Source organism: Triturus cristatus, chromosome 7 (genome assembly GCF_964204655.1).
Source record: "Triturus cristatus chromosome 7, aTriCri1.1, whole genome shotgun sequence".
In the NCBI taxonomy this organism is placed as follows: Eukaryota; Metazoa; Chordata; class Amphibia; order Caudata; family Salamandridae; genus Triturus; species Triturus cristatus.
The window spans coordinates 1,452,613,335-1,452,637,690 of NC_140590.1; the positions used below are offsets into that span (position 1 = coordinate 1,452,613,335).

General features: G+C 48.3%; 1 protein-coding gene across 4 annotated transcripts in view; it reads right to left on the reverse strand.

Annotated features, from left to right (window-relative positions):
- TTI1 (TELO2 interacting protein 1) overlaps positions 1-24,356 on the reverse strand; it is a 171,463-nt gene that overhangs the window by 41,222 nt on the left and 105,885 nt on the right. For all 4 annotated transcript variants that reach the window (XM_085619197.1, XM_085619199.1, XM_085619198.1 and 1 more), the window contains exon 7: positions 13,028-13,115. In XM_085619197.1, coding sequence (XP_085475323.1) covers positions 13,028-13,115 — 88 coding nt within the window. The remainder of the gene's footprint in view (positions 1-13,027; positions 13,116-24,356) is intronic.

Sequence of the window (24,356 nt, forward strand, 5' to 3'; positions counted from 1 at the left end):
GCATGATTGGTCAGCAGGATGCAGGAGGCCATGAGGCCCAGCAGCCTCAAGGTCATCCTGACCAAAACCCAGGACAAGGGCCGAAAGATTGGAATCATAGCCCGAATGTCCCGGACTCGCTGTTCGGGAGGATAAACACAAAACTGCGCCGTGTCCAGAACCCCTCCGATAAAGAGGAGCTTCTGAGAGGGAATCAGGTGCGACTTCGGCACATTGATGGAGGACCCCAGCAAGTGTAGGAGGTCGGCCGTCGTCTGGAGGTGGGAGACGACTGTCTGGGGCGAGCCGGCCGTCAACAGCCAGTCGCCAAGATAGGGGAAGACTGAAACCCCTGATCTGCGCAGATGAGCTGCGACCACCGCCATCACTTTCGTGAACACCCGAGGGGTGCTGGTAAGGCCAAAAGGGAGCACGGTGAACTGAAAGTGCTCGTGGCCTACTGTGAACCGCATGTAATGCCGGTGGCCATGCAGGACCGGGATATGAAAATAAGCGTCCTGCAAGTCCAACGCTACCATCCAGTCTCATGGGTCTAGGGCAGACAAGACCTGAGCAAGTGTGAGCATCTTTAACTGCTCCTTCTGGACATGCGGTGGTACTGAGGTGGCATGGCTGGAGAGGTAGTCTCGAAGGGGAGGGAGTAGCCCCTTCGGACTATCTGTAAAACCCACCTTTCCAAAGTGATGGTGCGCCAGTGGGGGAGGTGATGGCGAATCCTGCCACCCACTGGCATTTGGTGGGCCTGAAACACCGGACTAGGAAGATTTGGAGGCAGTGGCAGCAGGGGTGGTGGTGGACTGACCCGCCCGCTGGCCCCGTGACCCACCTCGGCGGGTCCCACATCCGCAGCTGCACTGAGACTGTTGCGGTGCAGGCCTGTGGCTCATAAACGAACGTGCTGGAGCGCCCCTTCCTTGGCTACGAAAGGAGCGAAAAGCAGAAGTCGGAGGAATGCGCGTGGCCGAAAGGCCCAAGGACTTGGCCGTAGCCCGCGAGTCCTTAAAACGCTTCAACGCGCTATCTGCCTTATCGCCAAAAAGGCGAGTGCCATCAAAGGGCATGTCCATCAAAGTGTTCTGGACATCCCCTGAAAAGCCAGTCGTCCTCAGCCAGGTGTGACGGCATAACGCCACTGTCGTGGGAATCGCTCTGCCCAGCGAGTTGGCGGTGTCAAGGCCACAACAAATCGTGAACTTGGCTGCGTCTCTCCCTTCTGCAATAGCTTGAGAGAGCACAGTCTGGGCCTCCTCCGGACACTGAGGCAGCACCTGCGCCACCGTATCACACACAGAGTGGGAATAACGGCCCAAGAGGCATCGGGTGTTCACAGACCGCAACCCTGAACTGGCGGAAGAGAATATCTTCTTCCCAAAGTTCTCCAGTTTCTTGGATTCCCTGTCCAGAGGTGAGGAAGGGAATGCGCTGGGGGACGCAGAGGCTTGGACAACCAAGCTCTCAGGGGTAGGGTGTTGGGAGAGAAAAATGGGGTCGCCCAGGGCCGGGCGATGGCGGCAGGCCACGTTCCTATCCACAGAAGCCCATGTGTTGGGCTTAGACCAGGTGCCCAAAAGAACGTCCGAAAGTGCGTCATTGAAGGGAAGCAGCGGCTCTACAGAGGAAGACGCTGGCCGAAGCACTTCTGTCAGGAGGTTAGTCCTGACGGCCACTGTAGGGAGCTCGAGGTGGAGAGCCTCGGCCGCCCTACGAAACACCTCTGAATAAGTACCACCCTCCTCCGTAGCCACGGTAGAAGGAGACAGTGCACCAGGTTCTGGAGAAAAATCCAGTCCACCTTCATCCTCCAGCTCCTCTTCCCAGTCCGGCTCTAACTCGCATTGAGCTGCAAGAGGGTCCTCAGACCCCTCCCAGTCCTCCCCATCCTCCGTAACCTGGGGAGCAGGTGGGAAAGGAGGTGGGTGGATAAAGGGATAGAAATTCCCCATCAGCGTCGGCCGACACCCTTCCGGCACAGTGTCCACGTCGGGATGAAAGCCGGGTACGGCGTCGGCCAGGCGGCTGGCCAGCTCCGATGGGGCTGTATGAAGCCAACCGGCATCGGCTGTGATCCAGGCATGGATCCACGGGCGTCTCATGGCGCAGAGGCTGGCGCCGTTGACGCGGCCGGAGCCGGCGATGAAGGAAGGCGAGGACCCCCGACGGGCCAAATAGGCGTGCCATAGCAGACGTGAATTCCTGCAGCTGGGCCGGAGTCGCCAACATGCCCGGGAAAGGCGGGTAGGCCGTCGGCAACTGTGTAGGGTACTCCGGAGCCGCGGGGTGATACCACCCGCACCCTCAGCCGTGTGGCGCGGCTAGGGGAAGGCGAAGAGCGACGCCGCTTCTTCGACTTCTTGTGCTTCGTCTTACCTGACCCCGAGTGCGAAGACTTCGTCGAATGATGGTGGCGGCTCCGTGACCGGTCCCTCGACCTCCCACGGGACCGGGACCATGAACGGCGCGGAGCCGACTCCCGGGACTCAAGCAACTCTCGGGATCGCTGCCGCAAAATTTTCAGAGCCATGGCCTGGCAGTTGAGGCACGACGAGGGGTCGCGGTCGTGCCCCAGGCTGTAGAGACACTCGCGGTGCGGGTCCGTCACTGACATCATGCAGGGACACGCCTCGCAGGACTTAAAACCGGGCATCCCTATACACCAGGAGTCAAAGACTCAAAAGAACAGAGACAAAAAGTCTCAAAAAAGCTCAATCAAAAATTGACTGGGGGTACCGCTGTCTCCGGATCTGCGCTTGCTGGTGCGGAAAAAGAAAGAACTGACATCCGCGCGCATGGGCGTGTCCAAGTAGCTCCAGCGACATCATCTCGGCGACTACGACGCAACCGGCGTACGCGGAGCCGCACGACGACGCCTACCGACGCCCAGGTATACTGCTGACGAAAACTTTCCGGATCCAGTCTGACGCCTGGGGGTAATCCTAAGGTAAGGAATCTATCACTAACGTGTCTCATTCAGATATAGGGATATGTTTTAAATATGTTATTAGCTTCAGCACCACTAATATGCTCCCACCACTGCTGCTTGTAATCGTATTTTGTGTGTGATGCTTGAATGTGGCTCACTTGTACCATTCTTGTTTACCACTTAACTGCCCATAAAAACTCACTACTTCTCTCAGAATGCAATTTTCTTTTTGCTGAAGGCAGTACTGGCTGCAGAAATCACACATGATGATGGCGCAGAGGATACATTTGCCATTCCAGCACACGGCCACCCACAGGTATTCCTACAAAGCTCATGTTAACAGTCTGCAGTGTTGTGTTATAATCCCGGGTTAGGCCCATGTAGCGAAGCAGCTCATTTCTTTCATTGTCCTCACACATAACATTTCCAAGCTGTGACCTGTTGCCTACATTTGCACGCACTAAAATGTTAGATTAGTTTCTCTGAAACTAAACTTGTTTTACTTCTAGCTTCACACAACATTATCACAACGCCCTGAACATCATGTACAAGGTCTTGTTCCTTACAACATGCAAATGTCATCACTATCTTCATCCACAGGACGACAGGGCTATCTACATATAAATAACATCACTGATCTAAGCGTACATTGCAAGGCTGCTTTCTATTACAAAAGATGAGCATCCTAATAAATTAGTAGAGGAGGTACTTCCGCAGACACTGAGGGTCCTTGCAAGCTGAGCAATCACCACGCAGCGGTCCAACATCTCGTGAGGGGTGTCCAGTTCGTGACCAAGACGGGGTCCTTCATTCTCTCCCATCAGGTAATCGGGTTGGATCGTCCCTTGGAGGGATTTTTCGCTCTACACCTATGCACACTCTAGGTACATTTAGAGTAGGGTTTGCATAGTAGGAGTACGCTGGCTTACTGTTTTGTTTATATGCCTGCATATATACAATTGTTTAGCACCATGGTAGAACTATATCTACTATTTACACTGTTGGTGCTTCCAATCACGTTTATCTGCTTCTGTCTACTAATCATTGCAGCATACGTATTTTATGCAAGAATAACGTCGGTTCTATAAATATTATTGGAAACGTCCCACTGTGTACTCTATGTATATTTCTATGGGAATGAGTAAGCAGGAGAGACTGAGCCAAAGGTTCTGTACTGTTTCCACGATTCCCGAGGAATCAGGGTTGTCATGTTCAGTGGTTGCCAGAAACCTTTCTCTCCCTGGTAGGTTAGGAGGGCTCACGGTGGCACAGTGAGCTAGCTGGTCTATAGGCCAACATATCCTGCGGGTGTGTCTGGAATCAGTCTTGACACCAAGGCCTTAGTGTATGTTGTCCGAACAATGCGCAGGTCCTACAGATTGGTAGGAACTACACGACAACTGAACACAGATCAAAGCATCCAACTCCTCTACTAAACTGTCCCATCATAAGTTAAAAAGGGGTATAACTACCATAAGGAGCACTGGCATGAAACCAGCCCGCCAAGTATCGCGCCTAAGGGGGTCGGATTAACGCTTTTAACTGCTGGCGTCCGCAACACCACACTAAAAGGCATTAGTCACACATAATGGCTTCCTTGGACCACCACAATAATAGACACAGAGAGGCTGCATTTCGCAATAGGCAGAAATTACTCAAATTCAGATTTTCTTTTGTTAACTGATTTAAAACCTAAACTTTGTTTGACAGTTTATCTTGTGTCACAACATGAACAGTGTTAGTGCACTTATTTTGTCAATCAGGCTGCTTAGTCTAAGTTTGTGTACAGAATGAACCGTGTGAGTGGGATTGAAGTGCACGATATTTAGGCTGCGAACCTCACTCACTGTTCTTTTTTAATAGAAACTTTCTGGGGATTCAGATTAATTTTGACATCAATTCCTCAGTCTCCCAGCTGCAACCCTTAAGCATGTCGCCTGACCGTGTGGTTTGTCTCATGCCCTTCAGACTCACTACCTTGCAAAGTGGAAATAACCCTCACACAATGATTACATAATTTATAGAGTGAGTTGTAGCACGGGTCTTCAATTTCTAGGCGCTATGATTCTTATCAAACTGCGAGCTCACACTTCACATCCAAATTTCACTTCTGAATTACCTTTCAATTGCTTATGAGGTGTAACATATGTCTTCAGTTTAATCTTGTTACAAACGATGTGCACGGTGCAGACCTGCTCACATATCCCTTCAGTGCACAAAAGTGTCATTTGACAAATGTAACCAGTTACAAGGACAGACCTACTTTGCTCCGCTTGTGCGTCACTCACAGTGTCACATCTAAGACACTGAAATGTCACACATAAATCAACCTGAAAACACAGAAATGTCACACATGATCACAATGAAAACTTGGTAGCTAACTACCCTGAACCTGTCTTACGCTTGAACTCTGAACCCTTTCTTCCCAGCCAATTAGTGTGTTCCAGTGACAAAGTTTCAACTGGGGGAGCCGCACACAGCTGTGGGGGCGGATGTGGGTGGAGAATAAAAGAGCAGAATCAAAGAACTGACTTCATTCAGACAGGCCGCATCTGAAATTAAAACAACGAGTTTTCATGAACAGCTGTGCAATACTGCCATCTGCCGGTAATCCGCCCTCCTTATGTACCCAGTAGCTAACACTTGTATTCTGTGCAAGAATATTTAATCGTGTTACAAACCCAGCATTAGTACAAGAGGATATTATTCATTAAGTGTATTAAAAAGAGGATATTATTCATTAAGTGTATTAAAAAGAAATTATATATTTTAATGTAGTGGATATTTTGCAAGGGCTGCTTATGGGTGAGAGCCTTAAAATATGAAAAAGCCAATGTTTGCCGGACTGGTGTCGCCAATTGCTTCAGTACTGGAAGATGGTTCTGTATAAAAACTTTCCAAGGGATGGTTAATTCGAGATTACCTCACTAGTACGCATAGATGCGACACCTCCTAAACTGTATTGTAAATAAAACCCCAAATATCATGCCAAGAATTAGTTTAATAATGTCAATATTAACCGAGGAAGAGGGGTTCTCTCAGGTACCCATTATAAAAAAAATTCCCATAAAAAAACATTTCATTATAAACATTAAGAACAATACTTTTAAGACCATCGTTTCGAGTTATAAACAGTTAACTGCCAGCGGGATATTCCTGGTTATTAAATGTGCTATATAGTCCATTTCTTTTCTGTAAATAGCTATAAATATTTCCCGTCCTATGTGTCAAAATATAATGAATCATGTAAAAATAGTTAGACATGCACTTGGGTTGTAATTCACAGTAGGATTTATATGTTATTTAAAATCATACGTTTTCTGACATAGAAAGCAGCCCACAGAAAAGAAGACATTCTAAGACAAATTTCGAGAGAGGGCAAAGTTTGTAAGAATAAATAAGCAGGGTGGCATTGTGTAAAGCCTTGCTGCCTTAAAATGGGTAGAATAAACCGTTTCCTTTGCTGCGAGTAAAATTTACATAAAAGAACCAGGTGCATTGTGCATTTGGGCAACCTACTATCACATGGGCAGTTTCTCAATTTTATTGACCAATCATTCATGATTGGAAAAGTACATAATCGATGGAATATGTCTAATCTTAGACGTGTGAGGACAAATCTATGTCTCAAATTTAAAACGTCTTTAAGATAAGGTTGAATACCATTGAGTTGGGTAACAATATACATCTGTTATTGAGGGCCAAGATGCCCCGTTGCTGGAGTGAACGTGCGCTTTACAAATACACATGTTATGTTATGAATAGAAAAAGAAGTTAAAATCAATTGATTGTGTAAAACAGAGGGTTTTGGGAGTTCAGATATCAGGTCAAGGTTCTCTAAGTGTACCATCGCTTCCCCTGCCAGTGTTTTTCTACTAATCGTCTTCAGCGACTCTGGATTATCAAAATATTCTCGGTGATCCATGTCTTTGAAGAACCGTTGTACATACGCTATCCATGGAATGGCCAGGAATAGAGTTGATTTAAGACAATCAGTTATCAGCGATCTATTAAGTGCAGTATATTCTGATGTCCATATTTTGTGCCAAAGTAGGATAGGTTCAACTTTAATTATATTTGTAAGTGGGGGGGATGCCAAGTTCTGTATGTAATACATATACTGATGTACTTTTTGGAACAGCCAATAAATATCTAAGAAATTTGTTTTCCGCTGTTTGCAGCTCTGTACATGTCTTATGTCCCCATATAGCGACCCCATAGAGAGCGACACTGGTGCACTTTGCTTTATACACCCTCAACATCAGATCTGGGGGAATTTTTCCCAAACGTCTGGCAAAACATCTCAGGGCCCAACATGCCTTTGTAAATAGGTTCCTTCTATTTTCGATGGCCTTCCTCCACAACCCCTCCTTATCGAATAGAACTCCAAGGTAGGAGAAAGTCTCTGTGAACCCTACTTTGGACCCATTTATTGCTATACTTCTGCATTTGTTACTGTTTTTACCACACGTCATGATGAATGTCTAGGCTTGATTGACTTTGAGCCCCAGGTTCTCCATATACTCTACAAAGTTGTTGATCAGTGACTGCAGGGCACGCGGGGTATGGGCCATCAAGACTGCATCATCAGCATAAAGGAGGGCTGGGTACTGGACGCGTACCAATTTGCGGTAGATCTTTTACCGCAGCCGCTAATTCCTCCCCCACGCTATTAATGTATAAAGAAAACAGGAAGGGGGCCAGGACGCATCCCTGTCTCACCCCTCTCTCCACACTGAAGGTGTCTGTGCATTCTCTATTAATACCAAATCTAACCTTGGATTTACACCCCGTATATAGATCTCGTAAGAAGCCAATGAAAGATGTCCCCCCCCCATATACATTAGATTTTGCTGAAGTTTATCATGTATTACGCAGTCGAAAGCCGATGGAAGGTCGGCAAAGGCTAAGTATATCTGCCCCTTTTTGATCTTAACATATTTGCCGATAATCAGGCTTAAATTAAGACTCTGTTCAATAGTCCCAATACCGGGACGGAAGCCATGTTGTAGGTCGGATAGTTTATCGTGCGATTCTGCCCACTGTTGTAATCTGTCCAACACTATCCGACCCACTACCTTCACCAGGGAGTCTATTAAAGATATTGGCCTGTAGCAAGCTGGGCTTAGGCAGTCTCCTTTTTTGAATATACGGACAATAATTGATTCTCTACAAGTCTGCAAGAATCCAGTTTTAAAGCTGGCCCTTAACAGTTGGGTTAGCAATGGAGCCCACAATTTGATATTATCTTTATAAAGGTCGACTGGTATGGCGTCCAGACCAGGGGCTTTGCTGCCTTTACTTGCTAACATTGCGGCAGTGACTTCCTCCAAAGAAGAGGGGGAAATAGTAAGCAACTATCTGCGACAATCTTGGAGAACAATATAATGGTAACTCACTCTTGATTTTTGGGTAATGCTTAGTAATTGACTAACAAAATGTATTTTCTTCACGGTACTAATTATCTAATTATGTGGACTCTTATTTCAAGTAAGGTTAGAAGGGGCCATTTTAACCGAAGGTTTTCGTGCTAACAATGGCAATGAAATGAAGGGGCTAATTTAACCCAATGAGATGCATTTAGTATCACCTCCAGGCCTTTCCAGACTCTTAAAACGAGATCAAACGGCCGGTATTGTTGGAGAGACGGCAACCCTAATTGGAGAGTTAACTATTTTCTAGCACTACACCAAAACAGCAGAGTGTAAGACATGCTAGAGCAGCTTAAGTCCTGAATTTTTACTATTTTTAGGTGGTGCATCACTGGCGTTCAATGGCAGCTCCTCTGCTATGGCGGAGGAGCGAAGCCCCACTGCTTTTAAGCAGTGCAAAGAAGAAACATAAAATGATAATAACTTTGGGTTATTCTCAATGTATGCTTTGTGCTGCTTGGCAAGCGGGCGGGGCTGCTCTGCTCTCAGAGCAGGGCAGGGGAGGAGTTGTTTGCCCACTCCTAAGTGCACAATGACTGTTTGGTCGACCCTCTCGGGCCACCCAAACCAGTCATGCGCACTTTCCTGTTCTCCATGCAGGCTGCATTACAGCCTGCATGGAGAACAAGCCCAGGCCCCCATTCACCGGTTTAGCATCAAACCAGGATGCTCAAAACCAATCACAATGCTGTACTGCACCATTGTGATTGGTCAGGGGAGCCTGGGTGCTTACCAGATTGGTCACAGGAGCCTGCTTCCTGTTCATTGAGTTCCATGAGGAGAGCAGGAGCAGAGACGCACGACCCGGTGCAAAAGTACGTTTATATTTGTTATGGTTTTTTTATGCGCGACACCCCCGCGTGACCCACCCTGCCACCCGCATGCCATGCCGGCCACCACAGCTGACGTTAAAGGTTGGGGTGACTTTAAAGCTAGTTTATCAAGTCCAAAATGTTAATGATTCTGGGATTAGATACGCAATCTTTCAGAAAAATTATGGACAGTGGTGCATAAAAGTCTAATGAGCGGCTAATTGTTAGGAACATTCACAAATGCCTTCCTCTTTGATTTAGTCTAACTTGTTGAGAGATATGTTTAAAGACTTGCCAACTCACTCGGTGTGACTGTGACACATGATATCGGCTCCCTTCACACTGTCACACAGTGAGGAGCCGATATCACACGGTGGCAGGGAAGATGAGTTGGAAACTATTGCATACAGTGGACTTTCAGCTCGTTTTTGGAGGCTTTGATTTGCTGATGTCCATTAAGGGGTATTTTGTTTTTTGAGGAGGTGTTGTAGGGATAGGGAGAGGGCAAAAGTGCCTCTTAGGCACTTCAGCGGCATGAGGCCCCATGCCCCACCTCACACAGTGAAATGTTTGTTTCAGTTGGTAGGTCTGTGTTTACAGCAGGAATCTGTCAGTTGGTACCATTATGTTTTAGCATGTATTCACCAGAGTCTATTAAGAAATTACAGTGCTTCCATTCTATATTGATGACACAATCATAGGGGTGCTCATCCACTCTAACATTCCAGCAACCTGTATGCCAGCCATTACTTGCAGGCCTAACTCGTTCTACAAAAATTCTTGCAAATATAAGAATGAAGTCAAACAGATATGATTGTGATTGGTAATCAGACCCGAGGGACCACTACTGAGGAAGATCTGTGTTCATACTCAAATTTTATTTTATCTGTAAATATAAAGTACCTACCGCTTATCATATTGATTCTCCAATTCAGATCTTTATTTTCAAAATTACTCCAATGATATTGCCCCTAACCTTTAAGTAAAGTGTTCCGTCACCCTTGGTTCTGGTCTGCAGTATATAAAAGTACCAAATAACTAAACAACTCATGTTGCGTTTAGCTGCAAAGTCGGTGTGTTGGTTTGCTAATGCAGGTTTGACACCAAGGCATGTATTACACAGAGTGCCTTGGGGTGTATCAGAATTATTCCCGCTTTCTGTACCCCGATGTTCTTTGTATTACAGCAGGCATGCAGGTGCTTGCGCCGACCCTTTTGTAAAATAGATCGCACCAGCGATACACGTGAGCTGCATGAACTCAAGGGGACATTTCCTCATAGCATGCACATGAGGCTCCATGCAAACAGTTTGATTCTGCACCTCTGCCATATTACAGATGCAGGAGCAGAGGCACAGGAGCGGTCAGTGACTACTTGACAATGTATGATGAAAAGCAACTCTTGAAAGGAAGGATAAGAGCCCCTTGGATCTCCCAGACATCACGTCTTCAGGCAGATACAGTCACTCACGGCACCAGCCTGCAGGGGGATCTCTATCCCTTTGAAAGGCAGGGCAAGATGTCGCCGGACAGGCTGCCTCAAACAGCTGGTCCACCGCTCACTACTGCGCAGTCCCGACGCAAGCGCAAGCTCGCAGCTGTCCTGGGGACAGCTCAATAACTTTAAAGGTGTGCACAGTTCTCGTCTGCACCTGGTGCATCAAGTTAAGGGTGCTCCACGGCACAGACCAAGGTAGTGTGCACTTCATATAATCCTGGTGTTTAACAATGAGATGGAAAGTGTGTGTATTTGTCATCTATGACAGAAGGGTTTTAAATGGATAAAAAAGGGATGTAGATGTTCCTAAGTAAGTAGTGGTCTTATACAGAGCAAACCTAGCTGGAATGCAATAGAGACGAGTGGAAAGGAAACAAGAGTAAAATCACATTGTTTACAATGAGGTAAATTAATCGGTTTGTTATACTGTGAGTGTGGAGGGTGATGATGCTCTTCGACAAGGGGTGTCTTCAGTTTTCTTTCTAATTTGCAGGAGGATGACAGCAGTTCTAGTGTCAAAGGGGAGGATGTTCGATATCCATGGTGTGTAGATGGAGAAGCCCTGCCTTTTGTTTTTCCCTTCTTACATTTTTTGGTCACACAGTCTGGTGATACCCTGCCTCCGGCTGAGGTACTGTTCGCATGAGGTGGCTAATCTTTTGGCCGGTATGTCTTAGTATTGTTTCCGATGGCCTTGTAGATGATGTCAAAGGTCTTGAAGAGGATACGAGCATGGAGGGAATTGTCTGCTTCACATATCAGTTTTCTAAAACTATCCTCTCTCTATCACATCATACTTTGTGATATGTTCTTTAAAAAATCATTTTGGGTGCTAAAAAAAAGGTTGATTCCTCCCTTGTTTAATGGGTGTGGTCTCACCCCCAATTCTAAATCTTTATACCATACATCTTGAATGGGAACTAAGCGGGGTTTCATCTTCTATATTTAGGCTGTGAATGTATCAGCTGGCTATTGCATACACATAATCCTGTTCTCATTGGGCAGACAATTATTGTACTCCAAAAGCTGTTGTTAGAGGTAGGTAATTATTACAGTTTCAAGAAACTGGAACTAATGCAACCAAAACAAACATTACATTATTTACTTGTGAAAGCCGGAAGTTTAGAAACAAAGTCATTTTGAAAGCACGATCACTTAAATTGTACATACCTCATTTTGAATACCAATCCAAGTCGTTAATTAAATAGGCTTAAGGACTGAAAACATTCAACCAACATCAGAGGGGATATGTCCTGTTGATCAAGAGTCTGAACCTGTCACCCGTGTGGGAGTATCCAGACAGGGGAGGCCGAGAGGCGGGAACAGGAAGAGGGTAAGGAGTGATAGAAGAGAGGAGCCAATAATGGTTGGGATCCACAAGTTCGACAGGGAGGGCCCACATGATACTGATATACAGGATTCATGGTCACAGAGTCACTTAGAAGGATGCACCGTAATACTCTAGGGAACAGCAGCGCAGGGGAGGTGCATGGGATTGTTGGGGAAAGACAGGGAGGGAGGAGAGTGCTTGCACAGACACGCACTGGGTAATGGCTTTAGGATAAATTATTATATGTTACAGAGCACATGAGTATCTCACGCAGCCAAACATATGTAATATAAGGCAAAGAAACATGATATGAAATATGCAAATATATTGCTGAAATTCCATGAGCAATGTGGACTACAAAAGGCAATAAAATATGTTTAAAAAAATCAGAGGGGATATGTCCTTACAATTATATATTAAAAGCATAACATTGTAAAATCACACTGATACTGTTTTAATGGTACAGTAACTACCCAAGGAATCATAAAGCTGCTAGATATATATTATAGGTATTAATTTTCTTTAAAAATTACCCCCCACATTAGAATGATCTGAAAGAAAATATTTGTACTTTGGTAGTCAAGCCTCTCTTAAAATATTCAAAATTGGACAGTATTTAGGATGAACCCCAATGATATCGGGCTGAGACTCATTAATATTCTGCATTAGAAATCTGCATGCTTTTAATTCATGGATTGGCACAGACTGGAAATAGAAAGTAGAGGAGCTAAACTGTAGGCTATGTTAATCTGCCCCACAAAATAAAAATCATCTATCCCTCTTTGTTTGACCTAATGTATTATATTGTCATAGAAAATGCAATTCTTATCAAATGTAATACTATTTACATAAAAAAGGCGCTGAAACAATAGAGATGCAGGTGTGAACTCTAGAGGATGCGCAATCATGCATATCTGCCTGCTCTGCCTAATGTGGACTGCTCACATTTCGGTGGTCCTACGTCAGAGTTTGCCGTGCTGCAGACCCTCCCTGTACATGTTCAGCATAAATACCCAAAAGAATGTCCATTCTTTACCTTCGCGACGCCTCTTGTAACCGGACAGGCTGCCGGGCGCTCAGATAGTTGATGCAGACATTAGCCACTTGATGCAGGTCACTCTCACCTGAAGAAACAATGAGAAGTAAAATTAATTAATTAGTACCTGGCACAGCACACCACCTCCATTTAAAGGTTCAGTGAGACAGTCACAAATGCATGTGACGTGCCAGGTTTCATTTTCAAGCTACATGCCAAGATGGTTCCTGCTGCTAACTACACTTCACACGGGGGATTTGCACTCATAATTCAATTTCAGCACCTGAACAAGTCACAATCCTCAAAAGACGGATCAGTAATTAAATCTTTGCGCAAGCAGTATTTTGAGTACAGAATATGTTATCCTGATGAGCCATTGCAACTAGGAATAATGGACATTCTTCAATTGCACACAGGGTCAACAACTTCAGAAGTCATCTGACATTTGTAGTGTTGAAGGTGCATAGGACTTGCAGATACCACTTCCTCAGCCTTTTGCTCACTGAGGAGATAAATGGACATGAACCAGGAATTACACCGTGCACCAGCCTTTTTGAATACTGCACCTTGTGAAAATCCATCACAGTCTGGAAGAAAGATCCACGTTCTTGTGCCACTGCTCATTGGCACACTGGGTTACCACATTCCAAGATGCTACGCACAATCTAATGCACATTTCCGTTCTTTTTTCAATATTTATTACCTTGAATGTTGTCTTTTTAACTTATGCAACTTTTAAAATCCAGACAATACCCTAGTGATCTGATCTAATGCTATGAGTAACAAAATAGAAAATATAAGAGAAAGAATGCTGGTTTTCAATGTTTATTTGAATATGCATTTCAAAATGAACTTTGAAGCGTCCAAATGACTTTTCCTTATACTACAAAGCCCATGTGCTATTCATATGTTGAAGACCTATCTCAGGGTGAAACACAAGGCAATACTTATAATGTCAAAAACAACTCATGGCATTGGTGAAAAAGTCCTGAACTACTACTCACAGTGAGAATCCTCGGGCAACATCAGAGAACATTAATCAGTGGAATTGTGGTGGCTTCTCAGAGAAGAAACAAAAGAAGAAGTACTTACCTATAGTAACAATCTTTCTAGTGGATACTCCTTCTACCTCCAGAGTCCTCACTAGGGGTGGGCAGTGAACTCTGCTCCGCCAGCAGTTTTTGTGGTGTTTTGCAACACTGTGCTCAGCTGGGAGCGTGGAGTTCGGCAAAGAACTCTGACTCCGCCTCGTAGCGGATTTTCCCCTACTGCCCACCCCAACTCATGATGACTGTGTTCCTCAAGGTTGGCAGGTCTGCAGCTCTCCAGGGTCACAAGGGCACTGGCGGAACAGCCCCTCGGTAACGAACAGGGGTTCAGGGAGGACAAACAGCGTGAAGACCAAACATTGTAATGAATGCAAGCACTGCAGCCCAGCTCTTCCTATAACGTGTCATGATCTCGCCCGCTTCCACGCTCCCGACGAACGGAAGCGAGGCTTTCCCCCCAGTACGAGATTCCTCCCCCCTACAGGCTCCAACAGGGTAGCGGTCTAGTGGCTGAGATCGACTCAGCTGATGTCATTGGCCCGCCAGCACTTCCGGCGGATTGTGTATTTGAATCCCAAAGACGCCCACACCAGCGCTTCGGATTCCTTCCACGGAGCTTCACTGGACACGTAGGAGCGTAGCGAAGGCTCTAACCGCAACCAGACCCTCCGTCTGGACCGCGCAAGGGCGCCTACAGCTGCTGCTAACGGGACTCGTGTAGAGTCTCTCTCTCCTTGTGTCCTACACTCACAGCGCAGGAGCGCTGTCATCCCTGGTTCTTCCGCGACTCGTGCGACGGCACGGAGTCGTACTCACCTTCCCCCTCAGCACAGGAGCGCTTTCACCCTTGGCCATCCCGCGACTCGTGCGACGGTACGTAGGCGCGGTCACCTTGCCCCTCTTCACAGCGCAGGAGTGCTTCCACCCTTGGTTCCTCACGACTCGTGCGACGGCACGGAGTCGTACTCGCCTTGTCCCTCCTTCACAGCGCAGGAGCGCTTCCACCCTTGGTCACTCACGACTCGTGCGACGGCATGGAGTCGTACGCCCCTTGCCCCTCCTTCACAGCGCAGGAGCGCTTCCACCACTGACCATTCAGCGACTCACCGCACCCAGATTGACCTTGTGAAACTGCGCTGGAGCGTATGTTTCTGTCACGCTGAAGCCTTCTCTAGCTTCAAACGCTGGAGTGCTTGACGCCTTGCCTCATCCTCCCTGCGCAGGAGCGCCACCTTTCAGGTAACAATTGCAGAGAGTGATAGTGAGTGTTGCTAGTGACTGCGTACCAGTGCATGTGTCTCTTCCTCTTCATTGGCACAGCGATTACCCCGATCCTCTCTGTGGTCATTAGGTGAGATCCGCGCCAGACCCAAGACCCCAAAAAACCACGGGAGGTGCCCCAGCACGACACATCACCCTCACCTGCTTCCTGGCAGCCTCCACCAGTTCCCTCTTTGGCCTGGTTAGTGTACTCAGTCCTTCCAGGAGGAAAAGGGTCCAGGAGGGGGTTGTCCTTGTCATCCCTGTGGGATCTCTCCACAACGGTAAGGTAAGAATTGTGGGGACTGGACAGAATCCGAAGCCCACGTATATATATCCCACCCGGGTAACATGGACAACCCCGACGTTACCTTGCAGGACATAGCAGCCATGTTAGTTAGCATCCAAACCGAGAATCGTAGTCTGCGACACGACATTACCACCTTACAAGGGCAAGTAGGTGCGGGAAACATAGGACCCTGGGGTCCCTCTTCCACACGTCCCCGGCAAGAAGGAATACTAAGGCCTCCTACATTCAACCCGGGGGGCCCCCCGCCATCTCTCTCGACAGCTTCCGCACCCATTCAGGTCATAGCTCAACCCACGGCCCAATTGGCCGCACCAGAACGTTTCTATGGCGATAGCGCGAAATATAGTATATTCCTTAACCAATGCCATCTGCACTTCATGGCCAGAGCATCGGCCTTTCCTGATGACGCCTCCAAGGTCGCCTTTGTCCTATCGTATTTGGGAGGCGACGCCGCGCAGTGGTCCATTCCATTGGTAGAGAACGACGAACCTCTCCTATACAACTTTCCGGTTTTTAAGGAAACCATGCGTCGCATGTTTGCCCGCCATACATTCGTGCAAGCTGCAGACAATGAATTACTCAATTTAAAACAGGGCAACACCGACCTACTACATTACATTACCACCTTCAACCGTCTGGTGGTGGAAGCCCGTTGGCCAGACTCAAAACAAGTGTCGGTGTTCTATAGGGGCCTACGTGAAGAGTTAAAAGACCTCATTTCGCAAATGACCGACCCACCAGAAGAGATTGGTCCATTCATAGACATGGTAGTAAAACAGAATTATCGCCTACAAGAGCGGAGAACAGAAAAAACCAAAGGAGGAGAAGCCAGAGTCCCTGTGTACAGAGACATACCAAAACCCCGTGATAATCCTGAGCCTATGCAGATCGGGGGTATCCGTGCCCCCCTGACAAAAGAAGAAAAGGAAAAAAGACGGAAACAGAATCTATGCCTCTATTGTGGCAAGAGCGGCCATTTCGTGCGGGAGTGTCCTGCAAAACCCCGCCAACCCAAAGAGAGGACTTCGTCAGTTCTCCCGATTACCCGAGGAGACGGGTTGGGAAACGGGACCTCCCAGTAGTGAACGGGGTCTGTCTACTGGGACTGTTGGCAGAGGAAAAACAGACCCCAACCCTTTGTGCCAACCACCATCACATGGGCTTGCCGGTTGTCTTGCACTCATCGACAGGTCCATCATGGCACGTCGTAGCCTTGATTGACTCAGGAGCAACCGGAAACTTCATCGATGCCCAGTACATGACGGGCCTGGGCATGCAAAAACTAACCAAAAGCAAGCCCGAAACGGTGAAAGCAGTGGACGGCACGGATTTGACCTCAGGACTAATCTGATACCAAACCGAGGGTCTGGTAATGGTGCTGGAAAATCAGCACACAGAGACTATCGCCTTCGACATCATCGATGCTCCTCAGTTTCGGCTCATATTGGGCCTTCCCTGGCTGATACAGCACAATCCCCTGATCCATTGGGCAACTGGCAAAACCGTTTTGGACTCGGCCCATTGTATTCGCTATTGCTACCCCTCGGAGAAGAAAACCATATCGAGGGAGGTCCAGGCTTGTACTCTGCCACGGGATGGAATGGGAATAATTACACACAAGACAGTACCCAAAGAATACCAAGACCTGGCTCCTGTATTTGACGAACAAGGCGCAAACACCCTACCTCCACATCGTCACTTCGACTGCCGCATTGATTTAATACCGGGGTCCACGCTTCCCTGCAGCCGTGTTTACTCCCTCACGGAGAAGGAAAACGAGCACCTTCGCGCCTATCTCAATCAGTACCTACAGAATGGGTTTATTCGCCACTCCAAATCTCCTGTCTCTTCCCCTCTCTTCTTCGTGGCGAAGAAAGAAGGCTATCTACGCACGTGTATTGACTTTCGGGCGATGAACGCCATAACCATTAAGAACAGGTATCCCCTACCGTTGATACCCGACCTGCTGGATCAAGTGAAAGACGCGGCCATCTATACTAAGCTGGATCTACGAGGGGCCTACCATCTTGTCAGAGTCCGTGAAGGGGATGAGTGGAAAACCGCCTTCCGAACACGGTATGGACTGTTCGAGTATCGGGTCATGCCCTTCGGACTCTGCAACGCCCCAGCCGCCTTTCAATATTTCATTGATGAGGTACTAAGGGAATTCATTGACAAATGCTGCATCGTGTATATCGATGATATACTGATTTACTCTGCAGACATGAAGGAGCACCTTCAACATGTACGGGCGATACTCCAGCAACTACAGCGACATGGGCTGTATGTGAAGCTAGAAAAGAGCGTATTCCACACCACAACCGTGGAATTTCTGGGACACATCCTAACACCAGAAGGCGTACAAATGGATTCCAGAAAAGTCGACGCCATATTACAGTGGCCATCCCCAAGCTCCGTGACACAAGTCCAAAGGTTCCTTGGATTCGCAAACTACTATCGACTCTTTATTGCGGGCTTTTCCCGGATTGTTACCCCCATTACATGTTTGTTGCGAAAAGGGACACGTTTCCAATGGAACGCCGGAGCGGAACGGGCTTTCCAGGACCTAAAAAACAGGTTCACATCAGCTCCGATACTAAAGCACCCTGATCCCAACCGCCCCTTTATAGTGGAGGCTGATGCCTCACAGAACGCCGTAGGGGGTGTCTTATCACAAAAAGACAGCAAAACCAATCTGCTCCACCCCATAGCCTACTATTCCAGGAAACTACAACCAGCTGAATGTAATTACTCCATTGGAGATAGGGAGCTCTTGGCCATTAAAAACCGCGTTTGAAGAATGGCGACACTACCTGAAAGACGCTAAACACACGGTAACAATATTCACAGACCATAGAAACCTACGGTTCCTTCGATCAGCCAGAGCCTTAACGGCGAGACAGCTACGATGGACGCTATTCTTCAATGAATACGATTTCCAGATCACCTACCGTCCCGGGAGGGAGAACGCCAAGGCTGACGCCTTGTCCAGGCTAGAGGAAACCGAAGACCAGGCACCCACCACGGACCCAATACCTGTCATTCCCAGTCGATGCTTCCAAGGGACGGTGACCTCATCCTCCTTCTTATCCCAGCTACACCACGATTTACAACAAAAAAGACCAAAAGACTGGATCGGAGACATCCAAGACCTTACAGAACAAGATGGATTCCTGTTGAAAGAAGGACGGTATTATTTACCTCTACCTACCCACCAACAACAAGCTCTGGTTCTATGCCACGATCACCCCCTCTCCGGTCATCCTGGATACCAGAAGACCAAAGACCTGCTGCAACGACAATTCTGGTGGCCTACCCTGAACCATGACACACAGGCCTACATAGATCGCTGCACCATCTGCACGCAAGGAAAGACGACCTCACAACCCATAGTAGGGCTGTTACGTCCCATTCCTGTTTCCCCCTGCCCGTGGCACACGGTCTCGATGGACTTCGTAGTGGAACTTCCTAAAACCACTATGGGATACACGACAATCCTAACTATCGTGGACCATCTAACAAAAATGGCACATTTCGTACCACCACAACGCCTACCCTCAGCTGCGGAATTGGCAACCATTTTTATGCAGAACGTGGTACGACTACATAGAATCCCTTCAGTACTGATAACAGACCGTGGAACTCAGTTCGTGTCCTGGTTCTGAACAGAAATCTGCTCTCTTTTGCACATGGAAGCCCGTTTGTCATCCTCCTATCATCCCCAAACGGATGGACAGGCAGAGCGAACAAATCGTACCATGGAACAATACCTCCGTTGCTTGCTACTTTCCTTTGACACAGAATGGTCCAACGTGTTGTGGATGGTGGAATACGCCTATAACAACAACAAACACGCTGCCATTGGGGTATCTCCGTTCTAATGTCTCCAAGGGTGCCATCCCAGAACGACCCCCTGGGAAGAGACACAAACCTGTGGAATTCCTACCATACAGGAGCATCATGCCTTCCTCCGTACCATATGGCAGCAAGCCCGATTCGAGTTGGCCAAAGCCAAAGAAACATACAAACAACATGCAGATAAACACAGACAAACCGAACCCACCTACTTAGCGGGGGATAGGGTGTGGGTGTCTATCAAGAACCTTAACACACGGGGGCCTAAGAAACTATTGCCCCGATACATAGGTCCCTATCCCATAACACGGGTTATCAACCCGGTGGCCATGAGGCTATCACTGCCTTCTCACATGAAAGTCCATCCCGTCTTTCATGTCTCTTACGTCCTGCCCATCCTGACTGCTTGATAGCGGAGCCCCCTCCTCCAGTTCCTGTGGATGACCACGTGGAATACGAGGTGCGGGCCATCCTTGACTCCCGTAGAACAAAGGGGAAACTCTTTTACCTGGTGGATTGGACGGGATATGGTCCTGAGGAACGCTCCTGGGAGCCCCTTTCGCATGTCCGTAACGCACCTGCCTTAGTTCGTGCCTTCCATGCTCGGCAACCCCTTAAACCCCGTCCTGTTATCCCTCTTTGAAACACGGGTTGGGCTATTTTAGGGGTGGGTGCTGTCATGATCTCGCCCGCTTCCTCGCTCCCGACGAACGGAAGCGAGGCTTTCCCCCCAGTACGAGACTCCTCCCCCCTACAGGCTCCAACAGGGTAGCGGTCTAGTGGCTGAGATCGACTCAGCTGATGTCATTGGCCGGCCAGCACTTCCGGCGGATTGCGTATTTGAATCCCAAAGACGCCCACACCAGCGCTTCGGATTCCTTCCACGGAGCTTCGCTGGACACGCAGGAGCGTAGCGAAGGCTCTAACCGCAACCAGACCCTCCGTCTGGACCGCGCAAGGGCGCCTACAGCTGCTGCTAACGGGACTCGTGTAGAGTCTCTCTCTCCTTGTGTCCTACACTCACAGCGCAGGAGCGCTGTCATCCCTGGTTCTTCCGCGACTCGTGCGACGGCACGGAGTCGTACTCACCTTCCCCCTCAGCACAGGAGCGCTTTCACCCTTGGCCATCCCGCGACTCGTGCGACGGCACGTAGTCGCGCTCACCTTGCCCCTTTTCACAGCGCAGGAGCGCTTCCACCCTTGGTTCCTCACGACTCGTGCGACGGCACGGAGTCGTACTCGCCTTGCCCCTCCTTCACAGCGCAGGAGCGCTTCCACCCTTGGTCACTCACGACTCGTGCGACGGCACGGAGTCGTACGCACCTTACCCCTCCTTCACAGCGCAGGAGCGCTTCCACCACTGACCATTCAGCGACTCACCGCACCCAGATTGACCTTGTGAAACAGCGCTGGAGCGTATGTTTCTGTCACGCTGAAGCCTTCTCTAGCTTCAAACGCTGGAGTGCTTGACGCCTTGCCTCATCCTCCCTGCGCAGGAGCGCCACCTTTCAGGTAACAATTGCAGAGAGTGATAGTGAGTGTTGCTAGTGACTGCGTACCAGTGCATGTGTCTCTTCCTCTTCATTGGCACAGCGATTACCCCTATCCTCTCTGTCGTCATTAGGTGAGATCCGCACCAGACCCAAGACCCCAAAAAACCACGGGAGGTGCCCCAGCACGACACATCACCCTCACCTGCTTCCTGGCAGCCTCCCCCAGTTCCCTCTTTGGCCTGGTTAGTGTACTCGGTCCTTCCAGGAGGAAAAGGGTCCAGGAGGGGGTTGTCCTTGTCATCCCTGTGGGATCTCTCCACAACGGTAAGGTAAGAATTGTGGGGACCGGACATAACGTTGCCCAATCTTTCTTTTCAAGCAGTGCATCTACCACCCTCAAAACCACCCCCTCCTTCTCCATAGCCATCTTCACTCCCTCTCCCTCTCCAATCCTGCCCCTTCCTTCAGTGATCTCGGCTTGGTGGCCTCAGTTGCTCTCTCATCCCAGATCTCCTTTAAGGAAATATTCACACTGCATGGTGACGTGGCACACAGAGTTGCCGAATGCAGATGAAATACACAACGAGGATCTCAGGGGATTAAACCTCGCAGCGGGACAGACTCTCACCATAAAGGTATTCTCTCAGCACGAGTTCTCCCCAGCACACACCTTTCCCAGATCCCCCACTTCCTGCACTATTATACACTCTCTCCTCTCTAGTGAGCCTGCACTCACTCCCCCAAAAACACTCACACTGGCTCTCTTCCACTTATAGCACTCTCTCGCTCTCCATTCCCATTAAAGTTATAGTGCATTCCCCATCTATTATTTATTTATTTATTTTATAGTTTTATAGAGCGCGAACCAGCCCCGTGAGGGTATCAGAGCGCTTTACAGTAATAAGGGTGGTGTACAAAGCGATGGGAAGGGAGGGGACAATTGGGTAAAATAGGGGATACATGATGCAACGAAGAACACGTAGTCTAAACTTCCGGCTACATGTGGGAAGAAATCAAAACAGATGCACCCTCTCCCTCTCTAGTGAGCCTTGCCTCTCTCTTCAATGACTTTCTCAGAGCCATCTCGCCCCTTCACACAGCACTATCAGCCCTCCTCTCTTTGCCCTCTTCCTCTCCTCTCTCTTCCCCACCCTCTGTGCCCCTTCCACACTGCTGCGGTTCGGCCCTCTCCCATGCCATTGGCACTGCCAGCCCTTCTGCCCTCTCCTTAGGTCTGTCCTCCCTTTATCCAGACCAATATGGCTTCTGCAGGCGGTGGTTCGGCTGGCAAGACACTGATACCCCCTCAAGGGTGGCCCTCTGCCCCCATGCCTAACATGTGCCCTCGTGCAGGCACCTGCAAAAACAACAATTGATGGAAAGAATGCAGAACAATGTCGTACATTCACCCCAGTACAGAGATCTGGGCCTAAATCCATCGTTTTTTTCCTCACCATGCCATTCTAGTTTGGACCCAGCCATATGCAAATCAGTCTTGACCCTGCACCCAATGATAACAGTCCAGCCCGAACTGCCAGGCCAGGTCTTCCCTGGACTGGAAACAAGCAACCTAGGACTGGTTTCGGGCTTTCAGCCCTCATCAGCCAGGATAGCTTGACTCCAGTGGCATGGAGAGCACAGGACCCATGTCTGGGCATACCCGTCCCACTCGGGGTGACAAATGCAAAAACAATTGATGGACAGAATGCAGAACAATGTCATACATTCACCCCAGTACAGAGATCTGGGTCTAAATCCATAGTTTTTTCTGCTCACCATGACATTCCAGTTTGGACCCAGCCATATGCAAATCAGTCTTGACCCTGCGCCCAATGGGAACAGTTCAGCCCGAACTGCCAGGCCCGGTCCTCCCTGGACTGGAAACAAGCAGCACCTCCTGCCTGTCTCCCTTGGCATAGATCAGAGGCAGCTCTACTAGGGAGCAGTCCATGCAAACTACACCAGTTTAGTGCCAGCCTCTGACTGGAGGGATGCTCCACTTCCCCCACCACCGATAAATAGCCACTTATTTTTTTTTTTTATAAAGTGCCCTCACCAATAATTGATATTATAGCACTGTGCAGCATGAAACTACAGATTACAACAGAATCAGTCAAGCAAGCACTGCAGGATACAAGTTTAGCTATTTGTATACCCATGCACTAAGCGGGATCCGAGTCTTATTATTATGGAAGGTGGGTGTGACCTTCTATCCTTTCTTCTGTCATGGAAGTTCCCACCTCACCTGGAGTACCTTGCATCAATGATTGAAGGCGAGGCTCGAAACTTGCGTTTTGAGCTGCACCTTCAATAATAAATCCAGGGGAGGCGGGAACCTCCATGACAGAAGAAAAAGTTGAACGTTGCACCCACCTCCACAGTTCATGCTGCAGGGGCAGTTGCAATCATCTCCCATTTCCTCTCCGCAGCAGCAGGCTTACGGAGTGCAGACCCCGCACAAGGCTTGTCCCAGTAACAGTTTACAGAGGATGAGGAACTTGCAGAACAGGCAGGCCAGGATACAGTGCATGCAGCAGTTTTGTCGTTGTCATTTGTTTGAAGAGGTAAATGTTGGAGGCTGGGAACAAGGGAGATGGCGCACGCCGTTGCTGGGTACCAGGCTGGGAGCATATTTCGACTCGTAGGGATGTGCTGCCGCCCTGTGCAGATCATACTGAGGGACTATTCTTGAGGGGTGCCATAAGCAGCCTTATCTGTGACCCCTCGACCTTTCATGCATTAATGTTTAGGGGGTACCTTTTAATATGCAGTTAGCGCTTCACAAATCAGCCCAGACCAAATAGCCTAGGGTGGAGCAGAACTCTGCGGAATTCCACTGAGCTTTTATGCACCTCCGCGGAATTCTGCATAATGAAACTCCACGAACTCCACCCACCCCTAGTTCCCACCTATAGAACAATCACAAGCGCCAGACTGGATCTAGAAACTTTAACGCTTTCAAATCACACATGGGGGGAGCTGGCTTCAGAACAACACAGGAAGTGGTGCCAGGTGACATCACTAAAACCACATAGCGCCCTTGTGTAACAACATCAGTGTCGCATGGCGCGGGAATATGAGAACAGAGTCAGTGTCTTAAATAAAACTGCATGGCTTATTTTTTGTAATTTGTAATTAAATCAATTTCTTTAATTGAAGTCCTTGTTCTCTCTCTTCTCTTTCAGGTCCTTTGGAGTTCCTGTCCGAAAGCACTTTCGACAAAATAAAAACAAGCATTGGCATAGCTTATAGATCTCGCCTTTGGGACCTTATAAGTGTTTAGTTATCCAGCACAATATCCTTGGTGCAACAACATCAAGTGTTGCATGGCTAAACACTTATAAGGTCCCAAAGGCGAGACC